Source organism: Diabrotica undecimpunctata, chromosome 5 (genome assembly GCF_040954645.1).
Source record: "Diabrotica undecimpunctata isolate CICGRU chromosome 5, icDiaUnde3, whole genome shotgun sequence".
NCBI lineage: Eukaryota > Metazoa > Arthropoda > Insecta > Coleoptera > Chrysomelidae > Diabrotica > Diabrotica undecimpunctata.
In genome coordinates, this window is record NC_092807.1 from 106,999,450 (window position 1) to 107,021,015 (window position 21,566).

Consider the following 21,566-nt stretch of genomic DNA (forward strand, 5'->3'; position numbering starts at 1 on the left):
TAACCACTGGAGTGGTGAAGCTTTAGGAGACATTCTTTGGACTTTCCGATTTTGAATTTGTACCTGAATAATAGAACCTGGATATGAATACCTGGGTAATAGAACCCCAACATGGTTTCCTAACCGAGTTTTGAAATCGGTTAGGAACCATGTAGGGGTTCCATTACCCAGTACCTCCACATGAAGAGCATTTGGCTGATAGTTGTGCCCCTATCGCGCATCAGGGTGCTATAGGGGGAAAGGGAGGGTCTGGAGCATTGGAGCGAGGTGGGGTGACTCCTGTTTTACTCGAGTTAACACACCTCGCTCCAATGAATTGTTACACCCGAACGTAATTCATAGGGGTGAACATATCTCACAGGCTGGGTTCAGTCAAATTGCTTGCTTGCTTGAGTTTGAATTTGTATCAGCCCAAGTGTCTGATGATGCTGGGATAGGCCGAACTGATTCAGAACACTTTATTGATTCCGATTTGAGTACTGAAAGTTTAACGAATTTGTCCTCTTAGGCCATATAATTATTTGGCCATTTAATTCAACAAAGCGATAGCAGCTTTTGCTAGAAGATTTAATCTTATAATATATATATATATATATATATATATATATATATATATATATATATATATATATATATATATATATATATATGAATATATATACATAAATTATAAATTTTAACCACAAAGACGAGTCAATAACTTCCTAGCTTGTGCTACTGTAGAAATAAACCTTTCTACGAGGATTATGTTTGATTATTGTTGCTGTCCTGTCCTCATTAGCCGCTTTATTTTCCATCGGTATATTACTCCATATTTACCTGTCTCCCCATGATAATTAATGCCTTTGTGAGCATACCTTACGGCCTACATTAAATTAAGTTGTCAGAGACGTAAAATTTCCTGAACTCGCATAATACCGGACAAGTAATTTTAGTCCAACCACGAGGTGACATGTCGGCTACAAATGGGCAGTGTTTGACGCACGATGTGGTTTTTTGAAATATTGGCATTCGGATTTGTACCTACAGATTGTTCAATACTTAACGAATTCTCTAAACAATGTGTTATATTGTAGATTTAACAATTTAGAAGCTATAAAATAGTATTGTTCTGAAGCTATTTTCTTGTGGCAGTTTAAAGTAATTATTATTTAAATGGGAATAAGCCACAATTAAAGGTTAAAGTACGTTTATTGACGTTTCAATTTCCACTTCGGAAATCGTTCTCAAAATACAAACATTAGTAAATTAAACAAATTTTGTTTTTTTGTTACTTAGTGAAAAATTCTTCTAATAATTTAATTTTATCTGACTCATCTATATTGACAATTCAGACATACATTCTACATTTTAAAGTAGACGAGTTTAAAATAATATTGCCAATATTGTTGAGTTGCGTTCCTGGGACGACTTTATTTATAAGATAGTTCATTCGATTACATGAAATCAACTTTAACTTGAGAATATTCGTCAGAAAAGATCATTGCATGTAATTCGTCTTTAAAAAGACAAACACATGCGACGATGACAGTAAAATTCTCCCGTTAGTGATTCCATAGTAAATTATGATGGAAAAACCAGGGAAAAAAAACCTCATAATACTATCCCGACATGGTAAGTATTTGGTCGTGCTTTTAATTTACCTTCAATAAACACCAAATTCTGATTTTAAATGTTTGTAATTTAAAAAAAATAAATGATGTATCCTCTATATGTTACTGACTTACCAATACTGGTATTTTCCTCTTAATAACTTCCTCTTTCAATATGGGCAACCAGATCCTACTACATTCTGCCGAGGAATTCGCGACACAATTGGTCTCATTTAGCATAATTAGAGCCGCTTCTCTAAAAATTCTAAAAATTCTCTATTTTTAATATAGGATTGATGTTCACTTATTCTAACATTTAATGGCCTTGATGTTTCACCTAAATAAAACTGATCGCATTCACAAGGTATTTTATAAATGCAATTCTTTGTCCTTTCTTGTTCATTGTTAGGTTTGGTTTTGGACAAAATAGATCTCAACGTGTTTGTTGTTTTGAATGTTGTTGAAATGTTGAATTATTTCCTATCCTTTTAAGCTTTTCCGATATTCCTTTTATGTATGGTATTGTTATTTTCCTCGTATTATTCCTTGTATATGCTGTAGAATCTCGTTCTAAGTTGTTTTGTTCTATTCGATCGATTGTTGAAAATTCCTTATTTATAAACGATAAAGGATAATCATTTTTTAATAAAACAGATGTTAACAAATGTTTTTCCTCCAAGAATGAATTTTCGTTAGAACAAGTAATTTTGGCTCTATCGTATAAGGATTTAATGATTCCCTTTTTAATATTACTATTGTGATTTGATTTGAAATTTAAATATCTGTTGCTCTGTGTTGGTTTTCTATACACCTGAGTTTCGTATCCAGTATCGTTCTTAAAGATTAAAACATCCAGGAAAGGTAGTGTATTATTATTATATTCCTTTTCCATGGTAAATGTTATTGTCTCTTCTTTATCGTTTATATCATTTAGGAATGTGTCCAACAACTCTGATCCATGAGGCCATATTGAGAATACATCATCTACATATCTTCACCATACTGAGGGTTTTAAATTTTGTTTAGAAATAATATTTGTTTCAAAATCTCCCATAAATATATCGGCTAATAATGGAGATAAACTAGAGCCCATAAACTAGACCAAAATTTTGTTTATAGAATTCATTATTTAGTTGGAAATATGTATTATCAGTACATAATGTTATTAACTCCATTATAGCTGATACGTTTAGTTTTGTTCTAGTTGCCAATGTATAATCACTCTCTAATTTTGTCTTGACTATATTTAACGTCTTATCTAATGGCACATTCGTAAATAAACTATTTATGTCAAAACTTACCAAAGTATTATTTGAATTAAATTCAATATTGGATAATTTATTTAAAAAATGTTGTGTATTTTTTATAAATGTGTCATTTTTATTTGCAATTGGTTTTAAAATATTTAATAAAAATTTTGATAGTTCACTACAAGGAAAATTCATGGTACTACAAATGGGTCTAAGTGATATATTCGTTGACCCCCTGCACTTTTAAGTTTATACACAGTTTGATTAAGTTCTGTTAAAAACATATTTAAAGACCCTGTTGAGTATTTAAATTACCTTAGTTTCTGCTGAAATTAAACCTGTGTCGAAATTCCCTTCTTTTGGTAAGTATTTTCCAATGTACCTATAATCTCTTTTGCTGAGGTATTTGATTTAATCATTTCTAGTACATTGTCATGCAAACATTGCACACTTAGATTCCGGGCTTTCCGGGTTTTTCTTATATACTTCTCGAGCGACATCATCATCATCAAATCGATTATTTTCGTTTTCTTTCCCAAGGAAAGAGTTGGTTTTAGTGGAAAGCTGGGGAGTTGGATTAGTAAACTTTTTAGCAAACAAAATTAACATTCTCAGCAAAATTCAGCTTGTTCATATAATTGTTAGAGGTTCAGTGGCATTTTTGTCTCTGACAACTGGAGTAAAATTGTACGAAAATATTTAAATTTGATATTTTTATATTTTAATGTTTTTCCGCTAATGACCTTGCATGGTTAATTTGGATATTTGAATGAAAAATAGGATTTTCTGAGTTTTTACTGGTAAACATCTTTTACAGCATAAGAGAAATAACTAAACTAAAAAGTGGATAACTTTATACAATTTCTTTACGAATAAACTATTATTAATATTTAATAATTTAAATCAGATACTCGTTCAACAAATTTTAATAGATTTTTATTCCGTTATAAATATCATATAATTAATTTCATATTATCGAAATTCCCAGCGTCCAGCTGTTCGGCATTCTGCTTTATCAGCTTCTCGATTGTAATTTGATTTAAGGCTTCCTGGATTTTAAACTTTATGGGTTTCTCCACAGCATCCATTATTTGATACCTCAAGAGGTTTGGAATAACATTGACCCCGAATTCAATGAGATAATCCACAGTTCCTAACCCGTCGAATCGAATTTGTATGTTTCCGAGTTCTAACTGAATGTCTTCCAAGGATGGTGGGATTGAAGTATCCGTGTTCTGACTGATGTTTATATGGACCTGAATAAATAAAAATGAGTGATTAAAACATCCCTTCTAATAGAACTATTAGATCTGTAGCAACAGGTTAGCTCTCTGCTATACTTAAAAATCAAACCTAATATCTCAAAAGTCTAAGTATACGTGGTATATATATATATATATATATATATATATATATATATATATATATATATATATATACAGGGAGTCAAACGCAATATTACCTCCGTTTGAAGTAAAACACAATATTAACAACAATATCATAAATAGAAAATCTTTATATGGATGTGATTATCTTTACCGAAGCAAATAAAAACGACAGGTAATACTAAACGAATTAGTTAATAACTTTACATGTACACTGTGTGTCAGCCAAATGGAATAAATTAGCTAATAAATAAATGAGGGAGTATTCGAAAAAACGGTCAAACACGTCGATTAGTATTTATAGTTGCGCATTTTTTTCCATAAAAACTTAATCAGATAATGGTGGCCAATGCCAACTTGCTAGAATAGAACACCCTGTATATTATTTATTTTTAGATTCCTTAGATCATTTTAGACATTTTTTGAATACAATCTCCTATACCTACCTACAATAATGTCAATGTAGTAGATGTTCAAAATGCTCCCCACGAATGTCTTGGCAATACCCTAACCGTGAATAGAAATTTCTTCTAACTTTACTCAACATCTCAGATGTGATCGATCTAATCGCAAACGTTATTCGTCTTCGTAAGTCAGCTAAGTCAGTGGGTTTAATTTTTGTATACTATACTTTTCACATATCCCCATAAAAAAAACTCAAATGGCGTCAAATCGGGGGATCGTGGTGGCCATTCTATCGATCCTCGCCTCCCTATCCAACGAATTAGAAATATTTGATTGAGGTAATGCCGGACATGGATTTGGTAGTGGAATGGTGAACTCCATCTTGTTGAAACCATATCATATTCGCTAGAACTTGTGGGTTTCCTGGATCAGGATACAAGTTGGCCAACCTTGACACTACATTATTTTATAGCAATGCTAAATAATTGTCGCCATTCAAATTGACATCTATGAAAAAGCGACCTATGATCTGATCTTCAATAATTCCTACATATACGAAAACCTTCTCAGGGTATTGAGTATTGCCTTCTCTCGTCCAGTGAGGATTTTTCCTGGACCAACAGCGGCAATTTTGCGATTAGCTTGACCGTGAAGAGTAAAGGTGCATTTATCAGAAAACAAAACATGTTCTAATTGGATCACATTGCTGTCTAACATTGCAATCATTTGTTCACATAAATACCTTCTCCTGTCAAAATCATCTTTTATGAGCTCCTGAGTGGGCATAGTTTTATAGGAATGCATTTTGTTTTCTTGTAATATTCGAATAACCGATGAATAGCTAATATCGAATACTGGGGCTGCTTTTCGAACAGATATATGTGGGTGTTCCTCAAACTCAAGCATAACAGCCAATTTGGTATCCTCACTTATTGCATTGGCAGCTTCTTTTTTTATCTTCCTAACATGGCCCAGCTCGTGTATTAAGACATTTATTTCGACAAATAAATAATTTTCTTTTCTTAATGTGAATTTTTGCATTTTACGTAATATATCCGAAACAGTCAAAAATAGGTATAGGACATTGTATTCAAAAAATGTCTAAAATGATCTGAGGAATCTAAAAATTAATTAATATATATATATATATATATATATATATATATATATATATATATATATATATATATATATACATCGGTTTAGAACGTCTTTCGACGTTGTCCGATACCTAAACACCATCTGTTCCTATCTTCGCAGTTGTTTACGTCAATTAGCCACCGTTATCTGATACACCCCGTATAAAAAGTTTTTATGGACAAAAATGCGCAACTATAAATACTAATCGACTTATTCGACCGTTTTTTCGAATACTCCCTCATTTATTTATTAGCTAATTTATTCCATTTGGCTGACACACAGTGTATAGCGAGGTCAAAAAAAAAAGAAAGGACCAAAAAGAGAACTAAAACACTAAAAAATTAAATTACAAAAGAAATAAGCAATACAATTTTAATAGTGAATATTAAATAGCAGTGAATGTTTGGGATAATAAACACGGAGTCTAGTGGTCTGGTTACCAATATTCAAAGAAGAACATACCAATACTAACGAGTAAACAGCAGCTCAATAATCCATAATTAACTAAAAAAATCACAGCAAGATTATAGCTTAATATAATCTATTAGCATAACAACTTCAGCTTCTTTTATTTACTTTAGTTTACTTTTCTGCTTTAAAAGTATAAATTATGACTGATATGTAAGACCAAGTAAATCAACTGTCAGTAATGCAATCATTTATAAATCATGCCATTTCACGGAATTACCCCGTAGAGTGGGTAAATCCGCGCATTGTTTGGGATAACTCCGCGCATAATTAAATACGCTACAATGGTATATTTTTTTATTAAAACCGGTTAAAACAAAGCAGAAATTAATTTTTACAATTGTCACAAATATAATCTTCAGCTCCATCTACATCGGAGCAGTGGCCATGTGCTCATCCAGAGCATAACGTGCTTCGGTATCATAGTTGATCTGTGATCAAATTTTACTTTTCGTACATGTCATTTTTGTGTTTTTGGTGAGAATTTTTTTGGTTTTTGGAGTTCCTTTACTTTTTATATTTTCATTGTTTAAAACATTTTTGGATTTTATGTTGGCACTGATGCCGCACTTTACTTAATTAGTATTTTCATTTGTCTTTTTTCTTCAACATCATCCAATTGTTTTTTCATTGGAGTTGACGTTATTATCTCAGAATATAGGATTTTTTTCTTTATTTCGTGGTTGGTTATAAGTTTGTAATATCTGGAAAAAAATCTATTTGTATAATTGAGATATCCAAACTTGAAGACAAACATTGAGACTGAACAACATGTTAAAGGAGATATCGGCTGAGATGACTCAGCGTTATTGAGAACTGATGCTGAACAAATATGGGAATGTCTAGTATTTTTGGGAAATGACTAGGAACAACCATTAGATAATGATTGAGAATAAATGTGAGACAAACCAGAACCGGCTAGAATCCACTAACATTTTGACCTTTTTTATCGATTATATTTGGTTGAACTATATGTTCCCTTGATATAACTGGAGCAAATTCATCTGATTTATCTAATTCAATATGGAATTTTCCTGAATGCAATGGAAAAATGCCTGCAGCTTTAAAACCAGATATGGCTCTATCCATTGTCTTCACGTTTACATCAACCAAGTTAAATACCTCAGCTAGCTAATTTTTAGTGAGTTTTTTTAAAACGGATGTGCTCTTATACATATGTCACATTCTTTATTATAAACTTTTTTGAACGGAGTATCAAATGCCAAATCTAAGGGCTGTAGCCTATGGGCGGTTTTGGGGAGGTATAGATACCAACACAATGCCATTGTTTTTGCATAAATTATATGATGCCAATGATATATGGCTGGGATGATTGTTTAGAATCAAAAATATTGGTTCTTCTTTGGATGGTTTTGCATGGTGTTTTACACGGTTTACGGTAAAACAATGTTTTAGTTATTCCGTAAATAACGCTTCATTTATCCAGCCATTATCTAAACATCTACAAAAAGCACCTGCAGGCCAATTTTGTTGAAATTCTTCAGTCATTCTTTTTCTTGGTAAAATAAACATTGGTGGTACATAAAACCCTGAAGCACTGAATGCATTAAGAATAGTGACCGTTTTACCTCTTTCTTAAGAAGTCCTTGAACCTACTAGTTTTTTGTCAATTTCTCCCAAAATCTTTACTGGCTTTTATACAGTAGTGATACCAGTTTCGTCAGTATTGAAAATACGGTCTTGAGTAAATTTATATTTATTCATCACTGTTTCAATATTATTAAAAAATAATTCAAGCTCTTCCAAGTTAAATGCGATAATTCTATTCAAACTTGTAACTTTAGTCTGGTGTAACCTGATCTGTGGATATCGCTTTATGAATAGTGCTAACAAATCTTTGGCCGTTTGTTCTGCATTCTATCTATTTATCCATACAGCTCTTGCTGTCCAATTTTGCACACAGGCCTCCTCTTCCTTCTTCCACGTCGCCACATTTTTGTGGCCTTCCTCTTTTTTGTTTGTAACTATATGGTCTCCAGTGTATAATCATCTTATTCCATTTGTCGTCTTTCTGTCTTATGGTATGTCCAGCGAACTTCCACTTAAGTTTTACTATCTGCGTTAATACATCGGTCACTTTTGTTTGGTTGCGGATCCAAGTATTTCTTTTCTTGTCTGATAGCCTGATGTTCAGCATTTGCTTTCCATGGCTCTTTGGGTATTTGCTATTTTTTCCATGTTTTCCTTTGTAAACGTCCAAGTTTCAGGACAGTAGGTGAGAACAGAAAGTATACATTGGTTGAAGACTCTTGTTTTTAAATATTGGGGGTATTTCATATTTTTTAGTATACAGAAAAGTTTTCCGAAAGATACCCAAGCCAACCGTATCCTTCTCTTTATTTCTCTGGTCTGATTTTCTTTATTTAATTTAACTAGTTGTCCCAAATATATATATATATATATATATATATATATATATATATATATATATATATATATATATATATATATATATATATATATATTCTTTTACTTGTTCTATAGTTGTTTGTGCAATTGTAATTATTAATTCTTCTGGTTGGTTGGTCATAATTTTCGTTTTATGTTCTGCATTAAAACATGCATATATTATTTTCTAATTATCAATAATCTAATTAATATATACTATTATAGGTAAATACAAGTCTCCTAAGCTCATCTGTAGATAAACCAAAAAATATTTTGGATAATTTTAAAATGTACTCCGTCAATTCTGCTTCCTATTTTTCATTGGGCCCACCTTTTCTTTTTTGTATCTGCTATTTTTATTTTGTCTCTTAATGTTGACTCTGATAGACCATCAATTTTCCTTATTTTTCGTCCAGATCGCACAGCTTTTATTGAAAATAAATTGACATTCTTTATAACTGGATTCATTGCTTCTTCTGTGATAAGTTCTTGGCCTCAAAAATGTAAAATACCTACTACTATACATTTAACATGGAGTAAATCCGCGCTGCGCGAAATTACCCTACTCCGATTGCGCGAAATTGTTTAAAACGTATTTGTGTCATTCCAAATTAAATACTTAATGTTTATTAAATATACACCACTGGATATTATATGTAAATTACGTACAAACTACGTATATTTTAGAGAAATACCGTACTATATTTAACCATAAAATTTGTAAATTACGTCGAATAATTGCAGTCGTAGGTTTATTTGTGAAAGTACACTTCACTCTTTGCAAGTTCAGAATATACTAAATTTTGTGCGCAGCGTCGGGAGCCACACGAAGACAGCGGGAATTAATGTATTTACCACTTTTTAATATTTACTTTCAATATTAGGATTGAAATTTTAGAATTTTTGATCACAATTTCATTTTGATCACGTATTTCTGCAAAACAGAAATATAATTCTTATAACAGTTAATTGCTCTAATGATATTTAACTAATAAATATCTAATTTAAGTATGACAATTGCAAAACTAAGCAAGTATATGGAAACGCAAAAAAGAGTACTTTTACAATTACCTTAAAATAGTCTACAGAGAATTCCACGGATCCATCCTTAGATAAAATTCCTGCTACTATATTAATATCCCAATTACTGGTGCCCAACAGTTTCCCAGTACCCAGCTCCAACAAAGCATTAATAGACCTGTTTTTCATCTCAAATTTGATATCTTTGGTTCTATGGAACGATGCTAAACCAGAGACCCAGGTATTACTAAGAGTTATCTCAAAGATACCCGCAGTGGTGTTGTAGTCGGGTGCTAAAAAAGGATCATATCCCAAGCTTCTGACTTTGTGTCTGATCTCAAACACGAGTTGGTCGAAAGGAGAAATCGAGTTGGGGAAAGTTTTTCCCATTTTTTTAATTTCTTTGTTAATATCTGCTCTCATGTTCGTGTTTGCTTCACGAAGTACGAACGGTTTCATAGAGTCGAAGAAGAAGGTTCCAACAGAGTTCACTACACCTGAAAATAATAATATAACTTTATAATAATTTATTATTAAGACAAAAAAAAATGTTAAAATGTACACAGCATAAAAAAAATTTAATAATATTAGACTGTTTCTTAATAAAATTTCATGAGCTGTTTTAATGCCACAATTTATCAGTACCCATAAAAATCAAGTTACTACGATGTTATATCTTTCCTATACTGTTGTACGGAGTTAAGTCCTGGACTCTCACAGACGCTACTTGCAAGAAAAGTGAGGCTTTTGAAATATGGCTTTATTGTAGATTTCTTAAATTATCCTATACCTAGCACGTGACTAACCAGGAGGTTTTATTAAGAATGCAAAAAGAAAAAGTTGCTAGCCACAATAAAAACAGTCAAAATCGAATACCTCGGTTACATCATGAGGAACATCGAAAGATATGGGTTAATGTAATTAATTCTACAAGGAAAAGTAGAAGGAAAACGGGGATCAGGAAGGCATTTACTGGCTGAAAAATCTACGTACGTGGTTCAATACAACAACCACAAATCTTTTCAGATCTGCAGTGTGCAAACTACAGATTGCCATGATGGTTATCAACATCCGAAATAATTAGGCACTACAAGAAGAAGAATATATATTAATATATATATATATATATATATATATATATATATATATATATATATATATATATATATATATATATATATATGAAAATTACTGTGTTCTCGGGAAGAACCGCGTTGAGAATTTAAAACTCGACGTTTCGGCATCCATTTTGGAGCCATTATCAAGAGTGATACGGTTCGGTTCGAGTTCGGGGTCTCAATCTGCCTACTCCCTCACTCGAGACGTACCAGTATCGTGTTCTATATTGCAAGAACGGTCTCTCGGCACTGAGGTCTCAATCTGCCTACTCTTTAGTGTCGAGTGACAACCGGTCTTACCCTGTGTGGCTGCTTTTATACTCGCTGTATGCGCGGGAACGGTATGCGCTGACGTGGTCTGAACTGACGTGGTCTGAACTGACGTGGCCTGAGCGGTGTGGCCTCGAGGTCGCTGAAGCAGGGGTCGCCATGTTGCCGGCAATCGTTTCGCGTCATCGCGCGTGTTCAAGCTGTTAGGCCGTTTTTCGATTTCGATAGCTTCACGAATGATTCTCGCTTTTAATGAGCGGATGGGAGCGATGGTTTTTGCTTTTACGAAATCTATTTTGTGGCCTGTCTGAATATGATGTTGGGCTAGGGCTGAAGTGGTATCGGAATGTTTGACTGATAGAGAATGTTCGTAAATACGGTTATGGATTCGTCGGTTTGTCTGTCCTACGTATGTACGTGGGCAACTGGAACAAGGTATCTCGTAGACACCATGGTCTTCATTGGGGATTTGGTCTTTTACGGATCTGACGAGATTGGACAATTTGGAGTGAGTGGTGAAGATGGTTTTGATATTAAGAGGGATAAGAGTTCTACTGATCTTGTCAGTGACACCTTTAATGAAAGGTAGAAAGATTTTGGGTTGATCCGGCGCCAAGTTTCCTTTTTTGGATGGAATGGGGTTTAGAAGTTTTTGAATGCTTCTATTGATTTGGGTTTTGTGGTAGCCGTTTTGTAGGAGTGTTTGTCTTATTGAATTGATTTCGGATGACCTGTGATTGTTGTCGCTAAGTCTTATGGAACGGGAAATAAGAGTGTTGATGACTGAATTAAGTTGGGCGGGGTGATGATGTGACTGGCCATTTCTGAATAAGAACATCGAGGAATGGCAAAGACGCTTCATACCCAACTTCCATCGTGAATTGAATGCTGGGATGTATTCCATTCAGGTGGGAGAGGAAGAGATCTAATGTGTCTTTACCATGGGGCCAAATGACAAAGGTGTCATCAACGTACCGTAACCAGCAGGTGGGTTTGAAATTTGACGAGGACAAGGCTACTGTTTCGAAATGTTCCATGTATATATCTGCTATTACGGGAGAGAGGGGCGATCTTATTGGGGCACCTTTGATTTTGACGATAGAAATGATTTTGGAACGTGAAATATATATTTGACATGCAGTGTTTTATAAGAGATAATGTGTCTTGGGGAATTTGATGTTTAGAGTCCAAGATGGATATGGTTTCATCGATGGAAATGGTGGTGAATAAAGAGTCAATGTCAAAACTGACTAGTATGTCTGAGGGTGAAATAGAAAAGTTTTTCAGAAGATCAATGAAATGAAAAGAGTTTTTGACAAAGGACGAGGCGTTTTCGGCTAATGGTTGTAAGGATGAAGCGAGATGTTTTGCCAATTTCTGAGTGGGACAGTTGTATGCACTGACGATGGGTCTTAGGGGAACATTGGGTTTATGGATTTTTGGAAGGCCGTATATCTTTGGAATTCGGGATGATTTTTCTCTGGGTATAAGAGATTTTTTGAGGTCTGGAGGTAGAGTAGACTTATTTATAATGGATTTGGGCGTTTTTTCTAGATATGTGGTTGGATCATTTGGGACATGTTTGTATTCTGTGGAATTCAGAAGTTCGGACATTTTATCGAAATAGTTAGAAGAGTTAATGACGGTGGCATTACCTTTGTCGGCCGGAAGGATGACGATGTCAGGGTTGTTGTAAAGTTCTTTGAGGGCACGTCTTTCTGAAAGACTGATATTTGAAGGTGGGGGTTTGGAAGTACGGAGAATTCTGGCAACATCTTGTCTGGCAACTTCGGCTTGGTCGGAAGGAAGATGGGAAATAGCTTCTTCAGTTTGACAAATAATTTTCTCAGTTGGAATGGAAAGAGGAGTGACAGAGAAATTGAAGCCTTTTGACAGAGCTTTGGTAGCTGAATCGGATATGTGAATATCTAAGAAATTGTTAACAACAGTAGAAGGTTGTTGATTTGAAATGGGCGGTGGATTTTGCTGAGAGATAAGTTGGTCCAGTATATTTATATATATATATATATATATATATATATATATATATATATATATATATATATATATATATATATGTAAATACGTTGGAATTATCGCGGTATTAACACCGAGATCACGAGATAGAGCACATTTGCATCTGTACACGATTTAAAACAGTATTTGAGGTATTTTTTACGTAACTATAAGCGGGAGAGAGAGAGAGAGTTAGTTAGCGGCAGTCAACAGTAGAAAGAACACCCCTGTGCCATCGACAGTTAACAGGGAAGAGAGAGCGTCCGTTATCAGCGATAGACCACAGGCAAGAGAGAGTCTTTTTGTTTGCTGTCTTACAACTGTCTGTATTTTTAATAGAGTGGGGTTGAAAAGTGAGTAGGAAGGATTGAAGATTGAGAAATAATTGTAAAATTGTGGTAGAATGATAGTTAGTAATACAGCAAAAACATGACATGATTTTTCGCATTTGAAAAAATTTAACAATTACAGTATGTGAATTTTTCATTTTTTGACCAATTCTATGTAAAACTGGCTAGCTGTATTTACCATCGATATTGTATTACTTTACATGTTATTATCACTTTTATACATTATCATCTCTTTTTCACTCATGAAAGGCCACTTTATGACTTTCTCTTTTAATTCAAAGAACCTTACAATTCCTTCTAAATGAGTATTACTCTTACAAATATGGACTGATGCTATTTTGTTAAGTACAAAACCAAACGTGTCCGATAATATGTGGAATAGTTAATATCTAGCTTGATTCTTTCTTTCTCTTATCTGACTGAGATCTTCAGTAGTTACAATGTGAAAGGTATTCCACCCCTTTCCATTGTTTATTCACTGCTTATACATATATATGTGCGTATATATATATATATATATATATATATATATATATATATATATATATATATATATATATATATGTATATATATATATATATATATATATTCTTATTCTATTTAGCGAAAAGGTAATAAATTAAGCAAGCTCATTACAAACAATTTTTGCGTTCAAAATTCTATAGAAAAAAAAATATTTCATCACGAATATTTTGCTCTTAAAGTAAATTATAAATTAAAATTGACAAAATTTGTCTTGTACACGTTTAAGAGAAGCAGATTGTACAATACAATAAGAACTCAAACGCACGACCTATATTCAACTACGGAACGAATCAGTCAAAATAATAACCTAATAACGGTAGGGAGTTAAACGATAATTCCCTACGGTAGCGCATAACGATACAACTGAGTTTTTAAAAGCTTTATTGGTAAACCTATATAGGTTCTTAAAAATATTTAAATAAGTTTTGGCAAAAGAGAGGGCAAAAGACGAAGAGTATTGGAAGAAGAAAATGACAGAACCAGTCAATCTAAAACAACATGTATGAAAGAAAAATGAACAAGCTAATTAAATATATGACACACGCAGATAACACAAAAAAGGCGAAATTACTTGAGATCCAACATTTCAACCATGATCTGATAGTTCCACCAATCGTTTTTTCAGGTGATCATCACACGACTGCGGCTTGGTTATAGTTGCCTTAAGAACCTGTTAAGGAAGCGCTAATGTAGTCGCGCTAGCAGGGCCACGTTACATTGACGTTAACGTCGGAGAGTACGCGTTATTTATCACGTTATGCGTAGCGCTGACATCAACTCAACGCGGCGCAACTACAGTCACATATAAGTTTAAAATTATGTGCCCTGTTTTCCTCGTCAACAACGCGACGGGATTAGAGGTCGAATAACAGCTCTCTTAGGCATTTGCACCTAATGATACGACATCTCCAACCAGAGTATTTGATGAAACTAACATTTGGTCCTCGCTTGTTAATTGCTGGATATAATCCTGATAATTTGCCATATGTTTGCAACGTTTTAGATCGTCAATACAATCAATACATTGACTTGTAAGGTATAAATCCTTTTCGAACTTTTTCATTTCTGACCTTTATCTCCTCATCTTGATCTAACTGTGAGTTTATAATTGCTTCGAGGTATTTATACTTATTCTCGACTCTCTCTAACGGTTTACCCTCCAATGTCAGAAGTATGTTGTCAACAGGGGTTTTCGAGATCACCACGTATTTGGTTTTATCTATATTCATTGTTAGTACCATCTTTTTGCTTTCTCTGTTAATGATTTCTATAAGAATTTGTAAATCGTCTATATTTCCTGCCATGATTGCGTTATCTTCTGCAAATCTTTTGTTCTTGATGATGCTCCCTACTATCTTTCTTTCTCATAGCGACTCCTAAAAAATTGGAACTATTCATTAAATTATTGTGGCGACAGCACACATCCCTGTCTGACTCCTTTTTAAATTTCTACTTAGTTCGTGTCACAGTATCTAATTATTATTGTTCATTTTTATATATAAGATAACATTTTTTATATATAAGATGTTGAATAACTTTAAATAGTATTTTTAAAGGGGTTAATGGGGTTAATTAATCGGTATTCATAGCTAGATTTAGTATTATTGTTCTTGGGTAAGGGTAAAAAGATAGATTTTAACCATTCATCAGAAATTAGACCGTCGTGGGATATTTTATTAAATAATTTATTTAAAAGCAAGAATCCGTTTATAAAAAAAATTTATTATTGTACTATTCTATGGACGATATTTTTTTTTCGCAAATAGCCATATAGACTAATACGAGTTTTTAAATAAAAAATATTTACCTTGTAAAACTCCCATTCCTTTGAAATCCATGTCAATACTAGCAATTTTTAAGTCCATATCCATATCTTGGGCCTCTAACATTCCGTCTACTTGTACCTCCATTTTGGCTATTGCTGTTACCACTACCTAAAACCAAATTAGCATTTGTGTTTTTACCAAAAAGATCCGGCAATAGCTGGGACAAACAAATGTTAATAGGTACAGAGAGATGATAACCCTTCAAATGTCCCGGAAACTTAATTACTCAAAGAATTTTAGTCGTTAGTGAAAACATTTTGAAAATATGTGCGAAGCTCGAATCGTTTATTTCAAAGTGCATTATACAAAATATAGAAATTAAGAAATAAGAGACAGGTAATGTATATGCATTGTTATATAAAATAAATAAAATCAAAGCATCTTGTTTATAGTATATAAACCACAATGAATTGTAATATAAATGTTAAAAAGTTGGATAAATAATTATTTATAACTATTTCTTTTGTAGTAGTTTTTTAAGTCTTTTTCTTGGTTCAGATATCGTAAAAAATGTGGTCTTACTTCACTCAAGAATAAAATCTAGGTTATTGGATTTAGAATACGGGTTTAATTTAAAATCCAGTATGAATCCACTCAATGAAGCCATTTTATCGACTCATTAAAGCGTACCTTAAAAGCAGCTTCACTCCATAACGGTGGTTTCTATGCTTCTATCCCTGTTGGACATTCTGTGTTCTGGAACGACATTGTGGAAACTATTTCATAGTTTTTCAAAAACTTAAATATAAAGATCACGGTTGGCAAACGTGCGGTGATTTAAAGATCTTGTGTATACTGCTTGCGCTTCTTCTTCTTCTTAAAGTGCCTATCCGTTCCGGACGTTGGCGATCATCACGGCTATCTTCACTTTGCTTATTGCAGCGCGGAACAGTTCAGTGGTAGTCGTGTTATACCACTTTCGCAAATTTTGAAGCCAGGAAATGCGTCTTCTTCCCGGTCCTCTCTTACCATTTACTTTCCCTTGGAGAATCAGCTGGAGAAGGCCGTAACGTTCTTGATTTCTCATTACATGACCTAGATATTCCAACTTTTTAGTTTTGGCGGTCATGAGAATTTCACATTCTTTCCCCATTCTACGCAGGACCTCCACATTAGTAACTCTGTCAACCCAGGATATACGTAAGATGCGCCTATAACACCACATTTCGAAAGCTTCGAGCCGATTCATAGATGCAACAGTCAGTGTCCATGCTTCCATTCCGTAGAGCAGAACTGTGAATATGTAGCAGTTCAATAGACGGCATTTTGTTTTTAATGATATGTCTCGACTGTTGAAAATAGTTCTCATTCTAACGAATGCTGCTTTTGCTTTTATTATTCGCTGTTTAATTTCTGTTGAGTGGTCAACAAACTGAATACCTACATCAAATTTCCTGTATGTAAATGTATGGCTAAAAGACCGAAGAAAACACTGGTCAATGAAAATTCGGAAGCAAAGGTTGGACACTGATACCATCTTGGTAATATTAAAAAAAAATCTTCCTACGCTTCATATAAAACTAGTCATTGTGAATCAATTTGTCTAATGTCTCCCAAAAGACGAAGAATGTTTCAAATATATATATATATATATATATATATATATATATATATATATATATATATATATATATATATATAGATATATAACTGAAAAGTAGCGTTAAACTGAATGCTTTCTAGATCCTATTTCTTGTGTGGATCAGTTCCTTTTGTTTACGTTATCTTCTGGACGATATCTCTCAATTTTTTCCTGTCTCTAGTTTTTCCTCTCCATTCTCTGACTCTTGCGCTTTGGAGGTATTCTTGAATTTCTTGCAGCCACTTTGATCTTGGTCTTCCCCTTCTCTCTCTTCCAAATGCATTCGATTCTATCATTGCGTATGTCACTGCTTCATCTCCTGCTCGCCAAATGTGACCTAACCATCTAACTTTGCATTGCTTTGTGACAAAAAAGTCACCACGTCTTCCTTAAATAAATTCTTCCTTAATCTTTGCGTTTGTTCTGCTTCTATATTCATTTTGATCTGTTCTGATTGATCCCAGTATGGTTCTCATAATCTTTCTCTCCGCTATCCTTAAGTCTTCTTCTTTTTTTTTCACCATCGTCATTGTTTCTCCTGCATATAATAATGTTGGGCTAATTATGGTGTTATAAATGTTCATCTTAGTTTTTATATCAGTGTTTCGCTCTTAGTAACCTTTTGTTTGCAAAATAAGCTTTATTCGCTGCTGATATTTTTTTGTTTATTTCGGACTTCCTTTCTCCGGTTTTGCTTATTGTTACTCCTAGGTATTAAAAGTATTCTACTTCTTCAAACTCAGAACTTCCTATTTTGATATTTTCTTTCATTGGCTTTTTCCGTAATCCTAACATTTTTATCTTTACTTGAATAATTCTTAGTCCCCTATGAATATTTCAAATACTTAGTTAAAAGATTTCCAAGTTTCTCGGAGACGAAATTGAAGGAAGGTATATTTGTTGGATCAAATACGGAATATTTTTAGCAAATCTCCAGAGAGAAAGATGGTTCACATTTAAGGATATTATGGAGAAATTTTTGGATATCAATAAGAAAGATAAAAAATTTAATCAAAGGAATGTACAAGCCTTTTCAATACTTAGGTTGTGTTAAAAGCCTAAAGGTACATTTTCAGGACTTTTACCTAGACTAATTTCCCGAGAATTTAGGCGCTGTGTGTGAAGAGCAAGAAGAATGTTTCAACAAGATGGATGTCTCGCATTAAAAAAACTAGTTTAGATAAATTCACCAGTTGACTTGCATTTAAAAATTAATCTCTAAAATAATGGACATGAGCTTACTTAACAATTTGTGAAAACATTTTTACAGACTTTAATTAACTTTTTAATTTCTTTCGGATAGTTGTTTCCTTGTACTTTAATCTGAGGGTAGGAGTGTTTTCCCATTTTTTTTCTGCTTATTTTTAATAAACAAGTCTACCACAACTAATTGTTTAGTTTTTTTTTAATGGCACTGCTAATTCAGTTTAGTTCTTCAAGGATTGATCTCAAAGCTTCTAAGTCTGTTAGTATTGGATTACATTCCTTTCGAATGGTCATGTCACTCACACTAAGTATTATGTCTGAATGATCTGAATTCATATGCCAATTATCGTTAATACCTATATAATTGGATCATATACTTTAAATGAAAAATAAATCAATTAAATCAGGTACTTTGCTTCTATCTGTTGGCTAATAATAAGTCGGTATGTCTGTTGTTATTGCTTAATATTTTTGTTCTTTTATAGCTACTAGCAACTTTTTCCTTTAGTTGTTGTCAATCTTAATCTCCATTGAGTGTGCTTTGCATTAAAGTCATCTCTAATGATATATCTTTTTCCCAATTCTGCATACTCTTTTCTTTTATTTAATGTTTGCGGCGGCTATAAATTGAGCTTAAATTAATCTCCGGAGGTATTTCCAGAGGTTTTTGAGGTATTTCCAGAATTTGTTTTTGATAGCTCATACGAAATACTAGTGTAGTGTACTTAAGCCTTAATTTAAATGATAGCTTAAATTTTAGCAGGAATCTAGCATGATCGCTTGATCGATGGAAATGATACTGGAATAATCTACAATAAGCTTTAACAAGCCTCACGCAAGTAGGGCTTCTTCTTTTTCTTCTTCCTTTTTATAAGCAATTCTGCTTGTTCATTGTCGGATTAATACGTCTATGGAAGGTTGTCACTCCATCCTTTAATCCTTTATTATTCCTTATCTAGCACATTCTGAAGTTTTAACTTCTGGGAATGTAACCCAATATATCAGAACTTTTTACAAGCTGGTTAACTTTGAGGCATTGATCATTGATCTATTTATATAGACAGATTTGTTTTCGATATATATATATATATATATATATATATATATATATATATATATATATATATATATATATACAGTATAGGTAAAAGTTTATGGTCGGTATGGATCTTACGTGAGATGGAGTGAGAAACACCTATTTAAAAAGAGAGAGGTATATTAGGTCCGCCCTTTAAATCGCCGAACATGCATGAGTGGATATAATAAAAAAGGGGAAGTGTAACGTTGCCAAACTTATTGGTTTTATTTGACTGTCTTTTATTTGTCTTTTTAGCATTTGAACAATGTTCTAAGATAATCAAATTTGGGCGAAATGGATTTAAATGGCGGCTTACTGTTTATTATTGGGAATATGCCACAATTTTACTTTACAATAAGTGTAATGTAACATTTTGATTTCCATTTCGGAAATCGTTTTATATAAATAAAATTTATTAATGATTCGTATTTTAAGTACGATTTCCGAATTAAAAATCTAAACATCAAAATAAGCTTATTTTAAAGTCAGATTGTGCCTTATTTAGAATGAAAATAATAAACTGCATATAACGCCACAATTAAAAAAAAACTTCATACCAAATTATTTGGCAACATCTCGTGTCGCGTGGTCAAAGCACCAGATCAAAGTAGAGACACAGGTAAGAGTAGAGGTGGGACGTTGACGTTTTTATCGTTAAGAGCGTAGGCGCAAAATTTCGGGCCAATGCTTTTTAAATGCATTCTTTTTTTTTTCGATTCCTGAGAAAACTAATAAATATTTTAAAAAAATTTAAACGCAGAATGAAACAATACGTTATTACCGAGGGCCGAAAGTCCCTGAAAACTTCTATAATCTTTATTTTAATAAGTTACAGGGGAAAAAAAGAGAAAATTTAGTGTGATTTTGAATTTAAAATATCTTATTCAAAAAAACTTTTTGTTTATTCTAAAGGAACTTTTGGCCCTCGGTAATAATGTAGTCTTTCATTCTGCATTTAAATTTTTTAAAAATATTTGTTAGTTTTCTCGGGATTCGAAAAAAATTAATGCATTTAAAAAGCATTGGCCTGAAATTTTGCGCCTACGCTCTTAAAACTGATTTTCGTAAACAAGTAACTATGATTGTTTAACAGTAGTTTCAAGTAAGAGAGTACCTACATAAACAAACATAATGGCTATTATCGTTTATGTGTATATTTATTGAAGTAAAAGAAACTAATGAAGGATATATTTATTATAACTTGAAAAATAAACTCTTCTTCTCTTCTTCTACTTTTTGGAGATCTTTCGATCTGTTTAATGATGAAGCTGCCTTTGGTTAATTTTCTGGGAGGTAGATTGCCAACTATCCCTCCATCTTTTAGGTGGTCTTCCTGGAGGTCTTGAACCGGGCAGGTTATTTTCTAGGGCAATTTTTGGGAGGTTATTCTCATCCATTCGTCTTACATGACTGTACCACATCCTTTCACGCTGCCTTCCCCATCTTACAATATTTTGAATTTTACACTGCTCTCTAACGTTTGTATTTCTCACCCTGTCTCTTCTTGTTTTACCCACTATTGTTCTTACTGTTTTCATCTCGGCAACCCAAAAATAAACTAAACAATACAAATAGTAAATTGTACTTTCATTTATATTACACGTTATTATTAAATCGCGAATCGTCTAAAGTCTAAATTGACATTTAAAAACATAAGTTTTTTTACTTCACTTCATGGTGAAAAATATACCATGGACTTAAGTCATCTTTATCAGTTTTTTTTTTCTTGTACTGGTTGATTTTCAATAGTACAATCTTTTTTTTTTTTCTTTTTTTATAGAAGTAACCAGTTTCGTAACTCTTTCTTTTGTTTTTTTACCTGCATTTTTATCAGAAAATCCCTGCACTTTAAATCGTGAATCCATAGATGTACATAATGACAATGTGCCACTCTGTTCTATTCCTCTAAATATTTTTGCTAAACC

The 21,566-nt window shown here is 33.0% G+C and overlaps 1 protein-coding gene across 1 annotated transcript in view; it reads right to left on the reverse strand.

The window, feature by feature from the left end:
• Positions 1-3,623: 3,623 nt before the first annotated feature.
• The window catches only part of LOC140441653 (uncharacterized), a 32,032-nt gene continuing 14,089 nt past the window's right edge, over positions 3,624-21,566 (reverse strand). Inside the window, exons 3-5 of the mRNA XM_072532517.1 lie at positions 15,757-15,883; positions 9,721-10,166; positions 3,624-4,098 (exon numbers count right to left, since the gene is read on the reverse strand). Coding sequence (XP_072388618.1) covers positions 3,796-4,098; positions 9,721-10,166; positions 15,757-15,883 — 876 coding nt within the window. The 3' untranslated portion in view covers positions 3,624-3,795. The remainder of the gene's footprint in view (positions 4,099-9,720; positions 10,167-15,756; positions 15,884-21,566) is intronic.